The sequence below is a fragment of the Myotis yumanensis genome, unplaced genomic scaffold, assembly GCF_028538775.1.
Source record: "Myotis yumanensis isolate MYYU_CA2020_CCGP unplaced genomic scaffold, mMyoYum1.0.hap1 SCAF_10, whole genome shotgun sequence".
Lineage (NCBI taxonomy): Eukaryota > Metazoa > Chordata > Mammalia > Chiroptera > Vespertilionidae > Myotis > Myotis yumanensis.
The window spans coordinates 81,769,983-81,788,858 of NW_027223761.1; the positions used below are offsets into that span (position 1 = coordinate 81,769,983).

The 18,876-nt window shown below is 59.8% G+C and overlaps 1 protein-coding gene across 1 annotated transcript in view; it reads right to left on the minus strand.

Moving 5' to 3' along the window:
* Positions 1 to 18,876, minus strand: part of DSCAML1 (DS cell adhesion molecule like 1) — a 328,142-nt gene that overhangs the window by 54,368 nt on the left and 254,898 nt on the right. The window contains exons 9-11 of the mRNA XM_070426135.1: positions 17,114 to 17,392; positions 16,612 to 16,731; positions 15,612 to 15,788 (exon numbers count right to left, since the gene is read on the minus strand). Coding sequence (XP_070282236.1) covers positions 15,612 to 15,788; positions 16,612 to 16,731; positions 17,114 to 17,392 — 576 coding nt within the window. The remainder of the gene's footprint in view (positions 1 to 15,611; positions 15,789 to 16,611; positions 16,732 to 17,113; positions 17,393 to 18,876) is intronic.

The following is an 18,876-nucleotide window of genomic DNA, read 5'->3' on the forward strand; positions in this document are numbered from 1 at the left end:
GACCTGCTGGAGTGACGCCCGAGGCGCAGGATGCAGCCCCGCTGGCTCAGCGCTCCGACGTGTCCGCAGGCCTGGCCCTGACCTCACCACCTTCCAGGCAGACTCGCCTCTCAGAGCACAGGCCCCGTGGCCACTGCGGGGGAGGGAGAGCGCGTCAGGCACGCTGACGGACAGACTGGGAGGCTGTGAGTGATGGCAAGAGTCAGACACTCCCGCCCGGCCGGCGTGGCTCAGTGGTCGAGCCTCGACCTATGAATCAGGAGGTCACGGTTTGATTCCTGCTCAGGGCACATGCCTGGGTTGCAGGCTCGATCCCTGGTGTGGGGCGTGTAGGAGGCAGCCGATCCATGATTCTCTCTCATTATTGATGTTTCTCTCCCTCTCCCTGCCTCTCTGAAATCAATAAAAATATATTTTAAAAAAAAGAGTCAGACACTCCCCCGACCCCACTGTGGAGGCCCCTCCTCATGCCACGTCTGCAGAGCAGCGCCCAGCTCATGGCAGCCCAGCACTGTCCTCTCCAGCGGCTCCCTCGGGGCGCGAGTCCCTGGCCCTCAGGGACTGGCCCTCTCTGTACCCCCAGTGTCCTCCGATCGCTGTCTCCTCTAGCTCTAGAGACTTACTCAGAAGACGGCCTCCCCAGCAAACTTGCCAGCTCATCTGCTCCTGAGGACTAAGCCTATGGAGCAGGGAAGCCATGAGCCGTGGTGGTGCGCCGGGGATGCCAGGTGCGGTCTGGCACGGTGTCGGGGGGAAAGGGGTCTCCTGGTGTCCCTGAACTCACACCGCGTGGCCAGCCACCGCCTCTCCTCTGCCTCAGTCCTGTGGGACTTGGTATGATGGGCCCGCGGCCCCTGCACCAGCATCCCAGCCCCAGCTCATCAAATAATGGAGCAGATCCCTTTTATAATGCATGGCATTACACCAGCACAGACAATAAAATGCGGAAGACAAATAACGAGGTGCAAGTTATAATGAAGAAAAAGCCTGCAGTCACAGACATCCGGGTATGAATTATTGACTAAGGTTTTACACTCAAGGATGTGCGCAGGAATATTTTTCCATCAAAGATTTGCATAATTCACTCGGATAAACCTGGGCGGAATACAGAGAGCTTCTACATCAACACGGGATTTGCATTGCAGATGCCTCCGTTTTTCCTGGAGGATTGAAATGTGGGGGGGCTGAGTGGGGGGAGAGGCAGGCGGGCTCTTTCTGCTCTTCCCACCGTCAGGGGTCTGAGACTGGCGCTCCTTGCCCCCCCCCCCCCCCCCCCCCCCCCCCCCCGCTCCCAGCCCGGGCAGGCAGAGCCCAGAGGTCTTCCTGGGGGAGAGGGGGCCTGATCCTCAGAGGCAAAGCCCCAGAGGAGCTGGGGGATGTTTATGCAGAGGGGTGTGTGTGTGTGTGTGTGTGTGTGTGTGTGAGAGAGAGAGAGAGAGAGAGAGAGAGAGAGGGAGAGAGAGGGAGAGAGGGAGGAAGAGAGGGAAAGAGAGAGGGAGAGAGACACGGGAAGGGGGAAGGTGTGGGAGCAGGGTCCAGCCTCAGCGTCGGTCCGAGCCCAAGGGCGGGAGGGGAAGGGCAGTGTTTTTGGAAGGAGGGCTTCCGGCTTTGCACTGGAGTGGAGCTCACAGCACAGCCTGTTCTGCTCTGCAGGGGGCGCTGCGGCAGCCTGCGTGGCTGGTGTGAATGATAACGGACACCCCGCTGGTGGATGAAGCCTGAGGCTTGGCCAGAGGAACGGGGAGTGGGTTTCCGACTCCCCTTCCCCTTAAGCGACGTGCCTCTGAGCAGCTACAACTGCACATCCTCGTATGTCAGTCCCACCCCGGGGAGCTTAGCTCCCCAGCCAGGTTTGTCCCCAGAGCCAGCACGGGGAGCAGAGCCGTCAGGGTCCAAAGACCCTGGACAGGCCCAGAGCCACGGGCGCCAGCCCTGAGGACAGCCCCGGGGCCTGGGTGGGTGCCCTCATCCCCCGCCCGCTGGCTGCTTGCTGTGGCCAGGAGCGCAGGCAGCACAGCCCGATGCTCCTCGCAGCCCCAGCACAGGCAGCTCGGGAGGCCGGCCAGGAGGGAGAGGAGACGGCTCCTGGGCCCACCCAGCTCGAGGGGCTCCGGGCCAGCAGGCTCGGGTCTGTTCACGTTTCTACCGGCTGTGTGGCCTTAGGGCTCACGGCCTGTGACATGGAGACACGGCTGTCTGCCCCCAAGAGCTCTTATGGGGCAAACGGGGTGCATACGAGTCAAGTACCTGCCGTGGAGCAGATGCTGGGAGACCTCTCCCACCGAGGCCCCCACGGTCCTCTCCTGCTCCCAGGAAAGTGTCAGGCAAACACGTGCACAGGCAAGACCCTTTCTGCCAGGCTCTTCCACACACTCAGGCCCTGGAGCCGAGAACCACAGCCACGCGTGGCCACTGGGCCTCTAGAACGTGGCGGGTCCCCGCCGAGCTGTGTTGTGGGCGAAAAGCCATGCGAGCCTTCTAAGCACAGGAGGAGAAGGAATGCGCACGGTCTCACCAATGCGTTTTACGTGGATTGCATGCTAGTATTTTAGATACACTGCGTTACAGGACATGTCCTCCTACAAGGAGCCGCTGTTTCTGTTTGCCTTTTTGAAGGTTTAAATGGCGTGTATAGCTGGCATCTAGTTTCCATGGAAGGGCCCCTCTTTTGCATCACCTACACGAACCTTCTTTCACAGATGACGCAACCGAGGCCAGTGGTCACGGTGCTGGTGAACAGCAGTGGCCGGAGGGGAAAGGCAGCACGGCCCACATAGCGGCCGCCCTCGTGGCGGAAGGTGCGAGTCCCCGTCCTCAGGACGCATGGCTGCGAGTCCCGGTGACTCCTGTGCGTGGGCTGGGCTGGGCCCTGGACTGGTGTCAGCCAGCTGGGGTGTGACAGGAGACGGGCAGACTTCCAACCGGGCCACCAGGAGTGGCTGAACTCGGAACGCGCCCTGTGCAGGCAGCGGGAAGCGCAGACCTGTTTGGCCGCAGAAGGAATTTCCTGGGAGCCTTTTCTGCTTAGGGAAAGGGCTGTGGTGGGAGCAGCGAGCCCTGCATGGGAGGTGGGGGGGGGGGGGTTGAGGGCAGGGCAGAGAGAAGATGCCAGGGAGAAGAAGCACACACAGGGGTCAGAGGCCCTTGTCTTGGGCCCCTGGAGGGAGGGGAAGCTGGTCTGGGGATCCAGCTCCTTGCTCTGGGAGGCGATTCTATGCTTCAGAATACATTTCTCCTGGCACGTGGGGTCTTTAGCTCCCTGTCCTGGGCAGGTAGCAGAGAACCTGCCTCCCTCTTCCCCCTGCCCTACAGTGTTCCTGCCAACACCGAGCAGAGAACTCTGACACTGTGCCCCTCCGCCAGGCCCTGCTGGTGGGACCCCAGGGAAGGGGCCATGGTGCCCTCCTGTGCCCACACACTGGTACCGATGGCCTTAATGAGGCAGCATACGAGGCTGCCCCGCTGCGTCTGCTCTCTTCCCTCCACCCCCAGGCCCCCAGCCCCGCCTTGGACCGCACAGTCTCTCTGCTCCACCGAATTGCAGCATGAACATGATGGGACTCTCCCTGCACCAGACCTGGTGTGCCCCAGGGCAGACCCCAAGAATTCCCTGGAGACACGCGCGGTCATCTGCAGGAGCGTGTGCACGTACACACACACACACACATGCACACGCAAACACACACACGCACACGTGCACACACACGCACACACACACGCACATGCACACGCACATGCACACATGCACACACACGGTGCCCTTTGACTGGGAACTTCCCCCGAGCTGTGTGCTGGCAGTATTCTAGCACTCCGCCTGAATCCACTCCTGGGAGGTGGGCACTGTTAGTGTCTTTCCTGACTTAGTTCCGTGGCCCCCGCCTGTGACGGGGCCGGTGACAAGCTGGATGCTTTGGCCTCTTGGCTCATTGCTCAGGGATGCCCCAACACCCAGGAGAAGTAAGTCTTGTCCCCATTGTTCCACCGCTTTTTCAGTTGATGGCACCGAGGCTTCCAGAAGGCAGTCCCTCCCTCGTTCCGCCCGCCCTGCTGTGGCTGCAGGGCGGCCGCCCCTCACCATCTGTCTGTCTGCCACCCGCACGCAGTCTCTGGCTCTGGGAAATGGAATTTGCTGTCAACAAAAAGCCGTGGCTTCTGTGGTGGGCAGTTCAGCAGCCCCTCCCGGGGGCGGCAGGGAGCAGCTTCAGGGACAGTCAGTAGGGGGCTGTGTACATGGCGGGGCCCTGTATGACCAAGGCTGGCAGCAGCCACAAGGCGACCCATCGCTCCAACAGGACAGGAGAGCGCCTTTGCCTCTCCTGCGGACACAGCCTCTCCGCCCGGCATGTCCTGCTGCAGGCCCCGCCCCCCCGGGGGACCGTGAGACCCTGGACAGGAGCCTCTCTGTCCAGGACTGAGCACGTATCTGTGGAAGGAAGGTTCTTGGTGCCGGCCGCCTCTCCTGCCGCCCCGTGCCCGTGCCCTGGGCCCGCCTGCCCTGGGCGCAGTCAGACTCGCTCCGAGGCAGGGCGAGCCTGGCTGGCCTGCGGTGCTCAGGCCACCATCTGATGGCTCTGCAGACACCCCGATCCGGGTCTGTGGCAGGCTCTGGAGAGGAGCAGGGCGTGGGCGGGGTGGAGTCCCCTGCCCCTCCCCACCCTTCGCTGGGGCTCCAGAGACAGCCAAAGGGGAGGAAACTGGCTTCAGAAACAAGACCGTGCCAGGCAGGATCCGACGGAACTGGTCCCGGGTGTGAAATCCCTCGCAGACGGCCGTGACCCTGAGGTCCTGCCCCAACCAGCTGCTAGTTGCATTGTAACTTGACGTGAGGGGCTGACAGGATTTTACACACCTGAGCCACTCTGCTTCCTTGCTCATCCCCAGGTTTGCAGATAGCGTCCCGGGGCCTCTCAACCTGCCATGGCGTTTAAACGGGGCCCCTGCTTGGTACTCCCGTGCTCCCCCAGTGCCCCCTTCTCTGGGGTCCCCCTCAGCAGATGGTAGGACCTGGGAGAAGGGGCAGCTCCTTGTGGTTTACAGGGCACTGGACTTCCTCTGTGAGGAGCATCTGGTTAAGCCGCCTGGGGCTGTCAGCCCTACTGTGCGCTGAGGAAGCAGCTCAGAGAGGCTGAGGGGCTTTTAAAGTCACACAGCTGGTGAGCACAGGAGGGAGGCAGCTCTGAGTCCCCTTTCCCGGTGGAGTCTAGCCTCTTCTGCCTGGCGGGTGTCCTGGGCTTGGTCCCAGGAGTGGGAAGCCACGTGGGAATGACATGGGTGGATCCTGGTGGGAGTGCGGAAGGAGGCTGACACCTGGAGAAGGCTGGAGGGGGAAGCCAGGCCGGGGCAGGCGGGGCTGGGGGCAGAGCAGGGGCGGGCGGTGGCGAGTCAGTCCTCGTTTTCTCCCTCCCTCTCTCCCACCTGGTGATGGAGCTCAGCTGTGTTTCCTGACAAGTCCCCTCGTCACCAGGGAGGAAAGATTCCGTTGTGAAGGCCCCCGGGAGAGCTGCATGTGAGGGAGGGAGGCTGTGAGGGAAGAGGGTGAGAATGTCCATGGGGGCGGAGAGGAGTGGGCGCTGCAGCCCACAGGGAGAGCCACCTCCCAGCCGGGAGGGAGCCGCTGGCCCATCATCACCTGCCATGGGCTGAGCACAGAATGTGCAGTACCTGACATCATTGCCACTCCCATGTGCGTTCTCTCACCTGCATGAACTCACTCAACCCTTCCAGCAGCCCCATCGTCATTCCCACTTTACAAACGGGGAACTGAGGCTTAGAGAAGTCAATTGCTCAAGTTCACACAGTCAGTGAGCAGCAGAGCCAGGACTCAGCCCGGTGCCTGTGGCTTTCCCCACGAGGTGATGCGGCCAGAGCCGGCATAGGGAGAGGCACAGGCACCAGGAAGGGGAGTGCCCGAGGCCAGGTTTTCCAAAGAGAAACGCAGCCAAATGTGGGGGGAGAAGATTGGGCTGGAAACCGGGGAGGCCGAGATGCCGGATTCGGCTCTTTACAGCGGTGGCCGGCGGGAGGAGTGCAGGCTCCCAGGCGCGGCTACACATAAGCATGACCCGGGGATTAAAAAGGCTCACAGCACAGACCCCACCCCAGAGGCTCGGAGTTAATTGGCTCAGGGCGGGGCCTGGGCACCAGCATTCCTTAAGGGGACCCTAACCCAGGTGACTCCCACTGTGGTCTGGGGAAGGGCGGTAGGGGAGCCATCTCTAAGCCAGGAGGACTGGGAGAAGGGCAGGGCGTGGTGCGGTGCACGTCCTCTTCAGGAGGCCCAGGGGAGGCGGCTGAGGTCCCCAGGCCCACGGGCTTCTGCCTAGAAACGCTGTTCTCTGTGGCGGGCGGACAGCTGTCCCGATGCCCTTTCCTTGTCCCTGGGACAGGCCCTTCCTGAGAGCCCTGCAAACCCAGCTCGGGGCGGAGCAGGGGCCTCCTGCTCGGGGCCTCAGCTCCTTTTGTCTCTGAAAGGATCACACGTGCCCAGTCTGCCCACTTGAGATGAGGGACCCTCCTTACCCTCAATCCAGCCCAGCCCGCTCCCTCCCTCCAACGGCTAGTGTCTCTGCTCCTGGTTAATGAGATCCTGACAAGAGCTAGAGCCCCACTTGGCGGGTGGGCCAAGCTGCCACAGGGCCATGGCTGGCGTGCAGGGTGGCGGGCCTGGGGCGGGTGGGCCAAGCTGCCACAGGGCCGTGGCTGGCGTGCGGGGTGGCGGGCCTGGGGCGGGTGGGCCAAGCTGCCACCAGGGCCGTGGCTGGCGTGCGGGGTGGCGGGCCTGGGGCGGGTGGGCCAAGCTGCCACCAGGGCCGTGGCTGGCGTGCGGGGTGGCGGGCCTGGGGCGGGTGGGGGCATCTCTTTGCGCTCAGCCCTGGCAGCAGCTCCAGGCTTCCCCGGAGAAGGACTAGGGTGGAGGTGCCTTTCTGTTCTTAAAGAGCCAGGGTCACGGCGTTGTTAATTTGATTGCACGCACTTCGGCTCCTTGTCTCCCCTGATTAGCCAAGCTCCACCTGAAGCAGGAGATTAATTCAAATTGCATGGCAGCCGTCAGCCTCGGCTCTGAGCTGGCGGGGAGGTGCCCGGGGGCTGAGGGCTCGTGAGACCCTGGCTGGCCACCACCCATGCACATGGGCGGCAGCACTGGCACGCAGTGTGTGTGAGGGGTGCTGGTCCACACGGGACCCCTGGGACATGGGCTGCGTGTGCTGGGGCACCCGATCTCACCAGGCCTCGCTTTCTCCTCCTATCAGGGGTGTTAGTCAGTCCCTCGCTTGGCTGCTCCCCGCGGAGTAGCGGAACAGGAGGCGGGAGGATTTTTAAGGGAGGCGGGACCTGGCTTCCCAGTAGAAAATGACAGTAATAATCAAACGCCTACCACTCAGGGGATGCTAATGATGTGCACGCACCCGGCTGGTGCTCTGTGGGAGTGAGCTCATTGCATTCACCCGTCCGAGGCGGTGGGAGTGGTTTCATTCCTGTGTTAGAGGTGAGAGAACACTCAGCTCTCCTCTGACTGCACTTCGGAACCCTTTCAGAAACCGGAGGAGGCGAGCTGTCTCTCTGTAATTACTGGAAGGTACTAGAACTTGGCGAACTCTTTCTGCCGAGGTCTGGCTAGTAAATATTTCAGACTTTGCCGGCCGTAGGTCCCCATTGCAAAACCCCAGCTCTGCCCCTGTGGCTGGAGAGCATCCATGGACAACAGGGCATGAAGGATGGGCATGGCTGGGTTCCAGATGGCAGCTGGCCAGGCCCCGCCCTCGCCGTGTGCTGACTCAGGGCCCAGGAGGGGCTGGGTCCGGGGGCTGCTGACCAGGAGGGGGTGTCAGGGAGGAGGCTGGTTGGATTCAGACAAGGGCATGAGGGATGCTGGGAAGGAGAGCATCTCAGTGTCTGAGTTCTGGGAAGCATAGAGTGGGGGTAGAACACGGCGTGGGGACTGCTGCAGAGGCTATGCTGCTGCTCCCCCCGGGGCTGTGGCTGTGACAGGGTCTCTGTAGATGTGATTAGGGTGTCTTATTGGTGCAGGGTGGGCCCTTGGCCCAATAGGCCCGGTGTCCTTACAAGGAGAGGAGAGATCCCACAGAGGAAGGACGGTATGAAGGCACAGCGAGAAGGCCCGTGCGGTGGAGACGCCGAGTCGCTGGGAGCCTGAGGACGAGGGGCCCAGACTGCCCTGGAGCTGCCGAGCTCGGCCCTGCTGACACCCAGGGGATTGCTAGCCCCCAGAGCCGGGAGGGAATGGGTTCTGTTCTCTAAGCCACCCGGCTGGTGGCTCTTTGTTACAGTGGCCCTAGGACAGTGGTCGGCAAACTGCGGCTCGGCAAACGGCTTGCGAGCCACATGTGGCTTTTTGGCCCCTTGAGTGTGGCTCTTCCACAAAATACTGGCTCTTCCGCAAAATAACGACTTCTGCGCAAGGGCCACGAAGTTTCAATCGCACTGTATATGCACGCCCGCACGTGGTATTTTGTGGAAGAGCCACACTCAAGGGGCCAAAGAGCCGCATATGGCTCGCGAGCCGCGGTTTGCCGACCACGGCCCTAGGACACCAGCACCAGGTTCCAGCGCGTGACAGAGGTTGTCTGTGCGGAGTGCGCGGGAGGACAGTCCACAGCCTCTCCTCCGTGGAACTGGGGGGCAGCCTAAGGTGGGGGGTCATATGGGCTCTGCTCGCTCCGCTCTGTGAGGCGCTCCCCCCCTTCCACTCCCAGCCCCACGGACAGGCTGGCCGTGGGCAAGGTGCACGAGTGTGCAGGGCCCCCCTTCCCCCCGCCCAGGGTAGGCGCTCGGCGGGCGCTCAGTAACCACTGAACAACAAGGAGCAGCGGCAGGCAGCGGCCTGAGCCACACCAGCCGGGGACATTTCCTGCAGAATCTTCATTTTGCCAGTCTCGCATCTCTGGAGACAGAAGGGGCCCAGATGGAAGCGACTTTGAGAGCCCTCGCCCACCCCAGCACCACCTCAGCGACCTGGGGCCCTGGGCACGGGTTGCACATGGCACTTCTCCGAGAACCAGCTCCGGAACCCAACTCCCACCGGGCCCCGGACCCCTGCAGCTCTGGGTTGGTGTCTGACACCAAGAGTCATTGATCCCCGGGAAGAAAATGCTTTGCTCCCAAGGCTGTGAGCACCTGCGATCACCCTCCCCGTCTCCTCGCCAGACGCCATTCACGCCTTTCCCGGCTCGGTGCCCTCGCCATGCTTCCTCCTCATCCTGGAATGGAGTGACCTTTGCCCCTGTTGGTCCTTGTTGTCCAAATCCTTCAAGTCCTACTGGCGGCTGCTACATTTGTGGAGCTTCTCTTGACCCCCAAGTTAAAGTTGGTTACTCCGTCTGATTCTCTTTGTACCCCCTTCTTCATAGTGTTTGCAGGCACTTGCCGCCTTGCGCATTTGAGTTGTTTTGGGCATATGTGCATCTCCTCTTCAAGATTCTAAATTCCCTGAGAACAGCAACTTCACTCTACTCCTCGCTAGATCTGCAGCACCTGAAACTAGCGGTGCTGCTTGTTCACACGTATTTGGTGCCAAGTACAGGGGTGGCTGCTAATGCCCCATTTAGCCCTCACCGACGATGAGAGACTGTCAGGCAGAACCCGGGGCTTACAGAGACTGTGGTTCAGGACCTGCGGCTACCCAGGGCAGGGCTTGGATTTGAACCCAGGTCCCCCTGGTTCTAAAGTCCATGCTCTGGAGCCAGGAATCCTATAGGCCTACTTAGCGCGTGAGATCCTGTCAGTGACTGTTGGAAACCGTGGGGTCACTGCACGGGCGTGCCCAGGCGGAGGCCAATCACGGAAACTCAGTGTGACACTAGGGTGCCTTTTACAATGCATGTCTCTCTGACATAGTATTTACTTCCTTATTTTCACTTGGCCAGAGTGGGGGCCAAGGCCAGTTTGCCTCCTGAGAGTCCATTCAAGGTGCCGTCTGACAAGGGGAACTACCGGCCAACGCTCTCCCGCGTGTGGTACGAGCATCGAGGCTGGTCTTGAAGTCAGCCTTGCAATGGCAGGCCCTCCTGTGCTCGGCCCTGCACGTGGGCGAGGGGAGGGTGGTGGTGGGTTGTTGGGGATGGACTGAGGGGTGTCTAGGAATGGCTTTCCCTGGCAACCCCATTGGTGACTCACATGCTGGATCCTGAAGATTCCCTCCCCATCTCCCTCTTCCCTTTCAACTGAGGTCAGAGGTGGGGGGAGGGGAAAGGTTGAGGGAGAGTGAAGGGGGAAGAGGCCCCGCAGGCAGGGGAGGATGTGCAGGGGGAGGGGCTGCAGGCGAAGTCCCTGGAGCAGGGGCCCTGTGTGAGGCCGTGGAAGGCAGCATGGCAGTGCCCAGAGGCCAGGAGCCCACATGCCCATCCCGCCAGCACTGCCCCATTGTCACAGGAGCATCGGCGGCAGCAGGGGCTGTGTGGCCTCGTTCAGGCTGCAGAAGGGCAGCCAGGCCCCACCCCTGTCAGAGGCCTGCCCGGCTCAGCCAGCACAGGGCCTGCCTCAGGCCTTGAAGTCTGGCCCTGCCTCCTCCACTCCTGCTGGCTTTGGGGTGGTCCAGAGGCCCCCCGCATGGGGAGGCGGGAGGATCACCTCAGCCTGTAAGTCAGGCACAGGCATATTTAGAGGATGTGTGCGAAGAGGGGGGGCTGGACTGGAAGGGGGTGTTGGTGACAGAGCAAAGGTGTGAGGGAGGCAGCCAAAGGTGCAGTCTGTGTGAGGGTTTGGAGCTCTCGATGTGCTGAGGGTGTGTGAGGCCCAGAGGGTCCTGCGAGGGGCGGGCGGGGCGCTGGGTGCAGAGGGACCCAGAGCCTCTGTGTCGTGTGAGTGAGGGGAGGGGAGCGGGAAAGCGTGTCCAGAGGGGCTTGGGAGCCAGAGCGGACATAGGGAAGGGGTGTGTGCATCACGGTGGGAGGAAGGAAGGAAAAGGCAGGCACTGAAATGAGGACAAGGAGGAGGAGAGGAATGAGGTGCAGATTTGCCCCTAAGTGATTACTAGAGGGTCTGACACTCCCGTGGGAAGAGGGGGCCAGAGATGAATACCTCTGTGAGTGTGTGTGAGTGTGAGTGTGAATGAGTGTGTGTGTGAGTGTGTGAGAGTGTGAGTGTGTGTGTATGAGTATGAGTGTGTGTGTATGAGTGTGAGTGTGTGTGTGTGAGTGTATGAGTGTGTGTGAGTGTGAATGAGTGTGTGTGTATGAGTGTGTGAGTGTGAGTGAATGAGAGAGTGAGTGTGTGTGTGAGTGTGAGTCGTGTGCATGTGTGCATGTGTGTGTGATCGCCCACGCGCATGATGCTGCCCTGATTTATAAAATGTGTTTTCTCTGAACACCTCAGCATCTTTCACAGCTGCTGCCTGGTTGGGAAAGTGACAGAATGGAAAAATTCAGGCTCTGAGGGCCCCATGCCGTGGGGGACAGCTGCTGTGGACTGAGTGTCCTCACGCACAGCCTGCCCCCAGACCCCTGTACCGCCTGTCCCCTGGACCCCACATCCCCTCACCTCCGTAGAGAAACCACGGACCACAGAGCCATGGCCACACCAGGTCAGTGGAAATCCCAAACTTGGAGAAAAGCAGCATACCCTTCCTCCCCAAAGTCCAAGCATTTGGGCTCATCTCTCCTGCTGACAGTGGGGAGATAAGGATCTCATACCAAGGAAGGTTCCAGAAGCATCTGCTACTCCTCGTTCTCACACAGCAGAATCAGCCAAGCTCTCCCTGGCCGAGGGGTGACAATGATTGCCTGGTTTTATCAAGGACCAAGTGCTTCTTGATGGTGTGAGGGGAGTGGCTCCTGCCACCCCAGCCCCCAGCCCCCACCCTCCAGCCCCCAGATCCCAGCATGGACCACTGGCTTCCCCATCTGCAGAGCTGAGAGCGGGTTTTGGCGAGCGATAAAAAAGCTGTGATTCTTATGGAGGGCGCCCTGGGAGAGGCGAACAGACACCCCTCCACCAGGCCCTGCTCCCGGCAGCCTCTCCTGCACCTACCCTGGGGACTGCATTAAGAATAACAAAACTGGCGGCTACATCTTGGTTGGCCTCCTGGGTGCCAGGTACCACCTGGTTGCTTTACACCTGCTATCGGACTTCAGTCTTAACAAAGAGCATGCCAGGGAGGTGCCCGTAGGATTCCTTCTGTATGTCAGGAAGACCAAGTACACAGAGGACCAGCAAACTCATCAAGGTCACAGGAGCCCCGATTCACACGGGGTCGGTCAGACTCTAAAAGTCAGCCTATCCCACTGTCCTCCATGACATGCGGTCCATACCCTGACCTACAGCCCATGGGCACTATCCTTAAGGCAGGATTCCTGTTCTTTATGGCAGGATTCCTGGACCTTATGGCAGGATTCCTGGTCCTTATGTCAGGATTCCTGGGTCCTTATGTCAGGATTCCTGGTCCTTATGGCAGGATTCCTGGTCCTTATGGCAGGATTCCTGGTCCTTATGGCAGGATTCCTGGGTCCTTATGGCAGGATTCCTGGTCCTTATGGCAGGATTCCCGGTCCTTATGGCAGGATTCCCGGTCCTTATGGCAGGATTCCTGGGTCCTTATGGCAGGATTCCTGGTCTTTATGGCAGGATTCCCGGTCCTTATGGCAGGATTCCCGGTCCTTAAGGCAGGATTCCTGGTCCTTATGGCAGGATTCCTGGTCCTTATGGCAGGATTCCTGGTCCTTATGGCAGGATTCCTGGTCCTTATGGCAGGATTCCTGGTCCTTATGGCAGGATTTCCCGGTCCTTATGGCAGGATTCCTGGTCCTTATGGCAGGATTCCTGGGTCCTTATGGCTGGATTCCTGGTCTTTATGGCAGGATTCCCGGTCCTTATGGCAGGATTCCCGGTCCTTATGGCAGGATTCCTGGTCCTTATGGCAGGATTCCTGGTCCTTATGGCAGGATTCCTGGTCCTTATGGCAGGATTCCCGGTCCTTATGGCAGGATTCCTGGTCCTTATGGCAGGATTCCTGGTCCTTATGGCAGGATTCCTGGTCCTTATGGCAGGATTCCCGGTCCTTATGGCAGGATTCCTGGTCCTTATGGCAGGATTCCCGGTCCTTATGGCAGGATTCCTGGTCCTTATGGCAGGATTCCCGGTCCTTATGGCAGGATTCCTGGTCCTTATGGCAGGATTCCTGGTCCTTATGGCAGGATTCCTGGTCCTTATGGCAGGATTCCCGGTCCTTATGGCAGGATTCCTGGTCCTTATGGCAGGATTCCCGGTCCTTATGGCAGGATTCCCGGTCCTTATGGCAGGATTCCTGGTCCTTATGGCAGGATTCCCGGTCCTTATGGCAGGATTCCTGGTCCTTATGGCAGGATTCCCGGTCCTTATGGCAGGATTCCTGGTCCTTATGGCAGGATTCCTGGTCCTTATGGCAGGATTCCTGGTCCTTATGGCAGGATTCCCGGTCCTTATGGCAGGATTCCTGGTCCTTATGGCAGGATTCCTGGTCCTTATGGCAGGATTCCTGGTCCTTATGGCAGGATTCCCGGTCCTTATGGCAGGATTCCTGGTCCTTATGGCAGGATTCCTGGTCCTTATGGCAGGATTCCTGGTCCTTATGGCAGGATTTCCCGGTCCTTATGGCAGGATTCCTGGTCCTTATGGCAGGATTCCTGGGTCCTTATGGCTGGATTCCTGGTCTTTATGGCAGGATTCCCGGTCCTTATGGCAGGATTCCCGGTCCTTATGGCAGGATTCCCGGTCCTTATGGCAGGATTCCTGGGTCCTTATGGCAGGATTCCCGGTCCTTATGGCAGGATTCCTGGTCCTTAAGGCAGGATTCCTGGTCCTTATGGCAGGATTCCTGGTCCTTATGGCAGGATTCCTGGTCCTTATGGCAGGATTCCTGGTCCTTATGGCAGGATTTCCCGGTCCTTATGGCAGGATTCCTGGTCCTTATGGCAGGATTCCTGGGTCCTTATGGCTGGATTCCTGGTCTTTATGGCAGGATTCCCGGTCCTTATGGCAGGATTCCTGGTCCTTAAGGCAGGATTCCTGGTCCTTATGGCAGGATTCCTGGTCCTTATGGCAGGATTCCTGGTCCTTATGGCAGGATTCCTGGTCCTTATGGCAGGATTTCCCGGTCCTTATGGCAGGATTCCTGGTCCTTATGGCAGGATTCCTGGTCTTTATGGCAGGATTCCCGGTCCTTATGGCAGGATTCCTGGTCCTTAAGGCAGGATTCCTGGTCCTTATGGCAGGATTCCTGGTCCTTATGGCAGGATTCCTGGTCCTTATGTCAGGATTCCTGGGTCCTTATGGCTGGATTCCTGGTCCTTATGGCAGGATTCCTGGTCCTTATGGCAGGATTTCCCGGTCCTTATGGCAGGATTCCTGGTCCTTATGGCAGGATTCCCGGTCCTTATGGCAGGATTTCCTGGTCCTTATGGCAGGATTCCTGGTCCTTATGGCAGGATTCCTGGTCTTTATGGCAGGATTCCTGGTCCTTATGGCAGGATTGCTGGTCGTTATGGCAGGATTCCTGGTCCTTATGGCAGGATTGCTGGTCGTTATGGCAGGATTCCTGGTCCTTAAGGCAGGATTGCTGGTCCTTATGGCAGGATTCCTGGTCCTTAAGGCAGGATTGCTGGTCCTTATGGCAGGATTCCTGGTCCTTATGGCAGGATTCCTGGTCCTTATGGCAGGATTCCTGGTCCTTATGGCAGGATTCCCAGGGCCCGTTATGCAGATTCCTGGGAGTGTGCAGAGGTAGATCACACAGTAGGAATGTGTGTCTGTGTCAACAGTTACAGTCATATACTGGGGTGCCACAGCCGGCAAGATGGGCTCTGTCCTTGGGTCCTAGAAGCTACAGACACAGCACCAAGTTGTAACGTGTTTTAATGCTTCCAGCTTTTCTGGCGCACGTCCCCGTTTCTGCCCTCAGTTCCCATGCTGTTTACCCCGATGTTATGGGTTGGGGGCCTGTTGAACCTCTTGCACAGGGAGGGCACTTCAGGGCCCTGATCTGAAGTCAGGACCCAGGTTTTCTCCTGCCTTGTACATACGGTGTCCTCCTTCCTAAGTCACAGGTTACACTCAAGCAGGTGTAAGTCATGTAACAAAAATGAAGTGCTCAATGTGACTATTCAGATAGAATTGCCAACCTGCAGATCAAGGTCAACGAGAAATCCCACGTCCCACGAGCACCTCAGGAGCGTATCAGGACTAGTGTGTGTTGAGCGGGGCCTTTCGGGGTCAGGCTCCTGCTTTCAATGCTCCCCACCGCCCCCCTTGATTTTTAGAGAGAGTGGAAGAGAGAGGGAAAGACAGAGAGAAACATCGATGTGAAAGAAACACACCAATTGGTTGTCCCTGACCAGGGCCTGGGCTGGGGAGGAACCTGCAATTGAGGTGTGTGCCCTTGACCGGAATCGAACCCGGGACCCTTCTGTCTGCAGGCCGATGCTCTATCCACTGAGCCAAAGCGGCTAGGGCATGACAGTGCTTTTGAATCCCCATCCAAGTGTCCCAGCCCAGACCCGACCAGGAATCCTCCGGCCTCCCCTTCACACACGGACCAATGGAAACCACGAGGGGGCAGGTGGGTGCAGAGATGGGCCCTGGCCGTGTCCAGGGTGCCAGGAGGGCCCGGGGGCAGGACTCACTCTTGACGGTGAGGAACATGGACTTGCTGATGTCGGTGCCCACGCCGTTGCTGGCCTGGCAGAGGTAGTAGCCCATGTCCTCCTCCAGGACGTGGCGGATCAGCAGCGAGCTGTTGGCCAGGACCTGGATGCGGCCGGTGAGGGGCACCGGGTGGTACTGCTGGGGGCTCCCGCTCCCTGGAAGGAGGCAGAGGTCAGAAGAGCTTCTGTTTGGGCTGGGGGTGAGCTGGGTGGGTGGGAGTGTCCCAGGCAGTGCCCACTGCCTTTCTCCTGAAAATCCAAGGCCATTGTGTGGCATGCCCACACCGCTCCTGTTTCCTGGGCCGCAGGAGGGACCCTCACGGAGCTGGCTGCCGGCTCGCAGTGAGGAGGTGGAGTTGGCATGCCCAGGTGGCCCTGAGCTTGTGTGGGGTGAGTTCCTCAGAGAGGAAGAAAGAGTTGTCTTCGGGCCACTTGGCAACAGGCAAAGGGAAGACTGAGCCCTCAGATGGCAGTTTCCTGGTCCTGGGCAGCCACGCCCGGGAAGGAGGCCCGCCATCCTCCAAGGGGGCTTTGGGTGCCACCCCCTCCCAGGGTCAGCCCTAGACATGGTCTAGGTAAGAGGTTGGCGTGGGGCTTAGTCAGATACGAAATGCATCATTGGCGTGAAGTTGGGCTCCAAGATCCCAGATCCCAGAATAACTGGTGAGGAGCAGGGGCTGATGAGGCTTGGGGCCCCCAGAGCAGAGGGTGGGGGCATGTGGAAGTGGGGAGCACAGAGTGCCCTGAGATCTAGGGCTGGAGGGGACAAAAGGACCTTTGGAGTCAGCATGATAGCTGTTGCCAGCCCACAGACCCCTGGGTGTCCTCCAGGCTGGGTGTAGCCTGGGGTCCCCATGGGGCTCAGAGCCCAGGGCTCCCACCCCGGCCTAGGGATCCGTGGGAACCAGGCCCGAGTCTCCCCAGTGTCCTCCATCCCTCTCCCTGGCTACTCAGAGTCGCTGGTTGGCCAGGGGCTTACCCTTGGCGTGCTTCCACATGACTTTGGGTGGGGGGTAGCCGTCCACCGAGCAGTTGAGCACACCAGCTTTGCCATAGATGCCGTCCTGGTTGTTGGGCTGCACCACGAACCGAGGGGGCACTGCAGAAAGAGGGAAGGCGGGAGATACCGATCACCTCAGTCTCTGATAGGTCTCCTGGGCCGGGCACCTGCCATTCAATGTCAGTCCCGCCTGGACTGTTCTAAACGGGAGCTCCCGAGAGCTCCTGCTGGGTGCCGGTTGGGAGCTGGGAGCTCTGAGCTCCAGTTCTGACTTTGCCAGTGGCTAACTGAGCAGGCGTCTTCCCCTCACCAGGCCTCAGTGTCCTGGCCTGGAAAATAAGAGGCTTGAACCTCTTGATCTTTAAGGCATCTGCCAGAGCCAATCTTCCCTGAGCCTGGCATTTAAACCTGGACCGAGAGACTTCGAGCAGCAGACAGAGCTGGACTCCCCCTCTCACCCCACCGGCTTGTCCCCACGCACCGCGCACGACGAGCTGGCGCTCCCGGCTCACGGTGGCTGCCGCGTTGCTGGCGATGCACGTGTAGTTGCCGTTGTGTTTGAGGGAGACGCTGGAGATCTGCAGGGAGCTCATGAACTCCTTGCTCTCGATGGTCACGCCAGAGCCAGAGATGATCACCTGCCCGTCCTTCCTCCAGGTGATGCGGATGGGCATGTCCCCCGAGGACACCACACAGGGGATGTAGAGCAGCTGGCCGATGGAGGCAGGTGGGAACTCGAAGGGCTGGATCAGAGGGGGCACTGGGAGGGAAGGGGACGCTGCTGTCAGCCCCCCGGCCCAGCCCAGCCAGGCGCACCACCTCCCCTGCCTCCCCCTCGGGCTCCTCCCCACCCCAGCGTGGGCCTGTCTGGAGCCTGAGCTGCGGTGTGGGGATCCTCCTTTTTCAGCTCTGGCTGCAGCATCAGCCATTATCTCTATGACAACTCAATGAGGCCACAGCAACTTCCCCGGCAAGTGGGGGCAGAAGGGAGAGGAGGAGACCTCCTTTCTGCGGCCCCATGATTATAGGCTGGTTCTCCCAGGACCACTCCACCCTGCGGGGAGCCTGCCTTCTGCCCCAGGCCCACCCGAGCGGGAAGGAGTGGCTTCCTGTGCACGCCTCAGCCGCTCCCGCTCCCCGGGAAGTGGCCAGGTGGACGTGGTCACACCTTGGCAGCCCTGTGGATGCTGGGAAAGGTCTTGGTCAGGAGCTCTAGGTCCAGAGAGGTGACATTTAGGAGGGATGTTGTCTGCATGACCTATCGGGCAAGAGCCATACCCCTCAGCAGGGCCCTTACCCACCTTCCCAATGTCATCTCCCACCTCACCCTTCACTCCGTCACCAGTGCCCACAGCCCCACGCTGCAGCCCGTGCCGGGGGCGCCTGGGCGAACACAGCTGGGCATTTGTCCTCTTCACCTCCCACCATGTGTGCCAGCCCAGTGGCTGCTGACCCATCTCATTCCTTTTTTTAAAAAAAATATATTTTATTGATTTTTTACAGAGAGGAAAGGAGAAAGATAGTTAGAAACATCGATGAGAGAGAAACATCGATCAGCTGCCTCCTGCACACCCCCCACTGGGGATGTGCCCGCAACCCAGGCACATGCCCTTGACCGGAATCGAACCTGGGACCCCTCAGTCCGCAGGCTGACGCTCTATCCACTGAGCCAAACCGGTTTCGGCCCATCTCATTCCTGACCCACCCAAGTCCAGGCCCTACGTCCGTCAGGTGTTCTGGGACTGGCCACTTCCTGGACCTCTCCACCCCCGGCTATGGCTGCCTCTGCTGTTTGGGTTGGAGCCTTCCCAGTATTCTGGGTGGTTTGCTGGGTCTTGGATATCCAGATGGATTTTTCTGGAACCCTGACTCGAGTAATGGCCAAGTGCCCCTTGCTCAGACGCCCAGAAGTTCCTCTGTGGGGCTCTGTTGAGCCACCCCACCCTCTGTTCTTTGGTTTCTGTTTTTGTTTTGTTTTGTTTTGTTTTGTTTTGTTTTGGTGCCTAGATGAGATGTAGGCCCCTGGCCTCCTTGGGCTTTGTGGTGGAATCATGGCAGAGCCCAGATCTGCCCCCCAGTTTATTTCCTGAGCCCAGCAGTCCAGTCCTTCCCACCAAGGCGGCAGCTGGAGCCCGGCCGGCCCCCGGGGAAACCTGCCCTCATCCTCCCAGACCTGCCACCTCTCCTGGGAAGCCTGGTCCCCGCACAGCCCTGCAGCCCTGGTCCGCACGGCGATCACAGGGC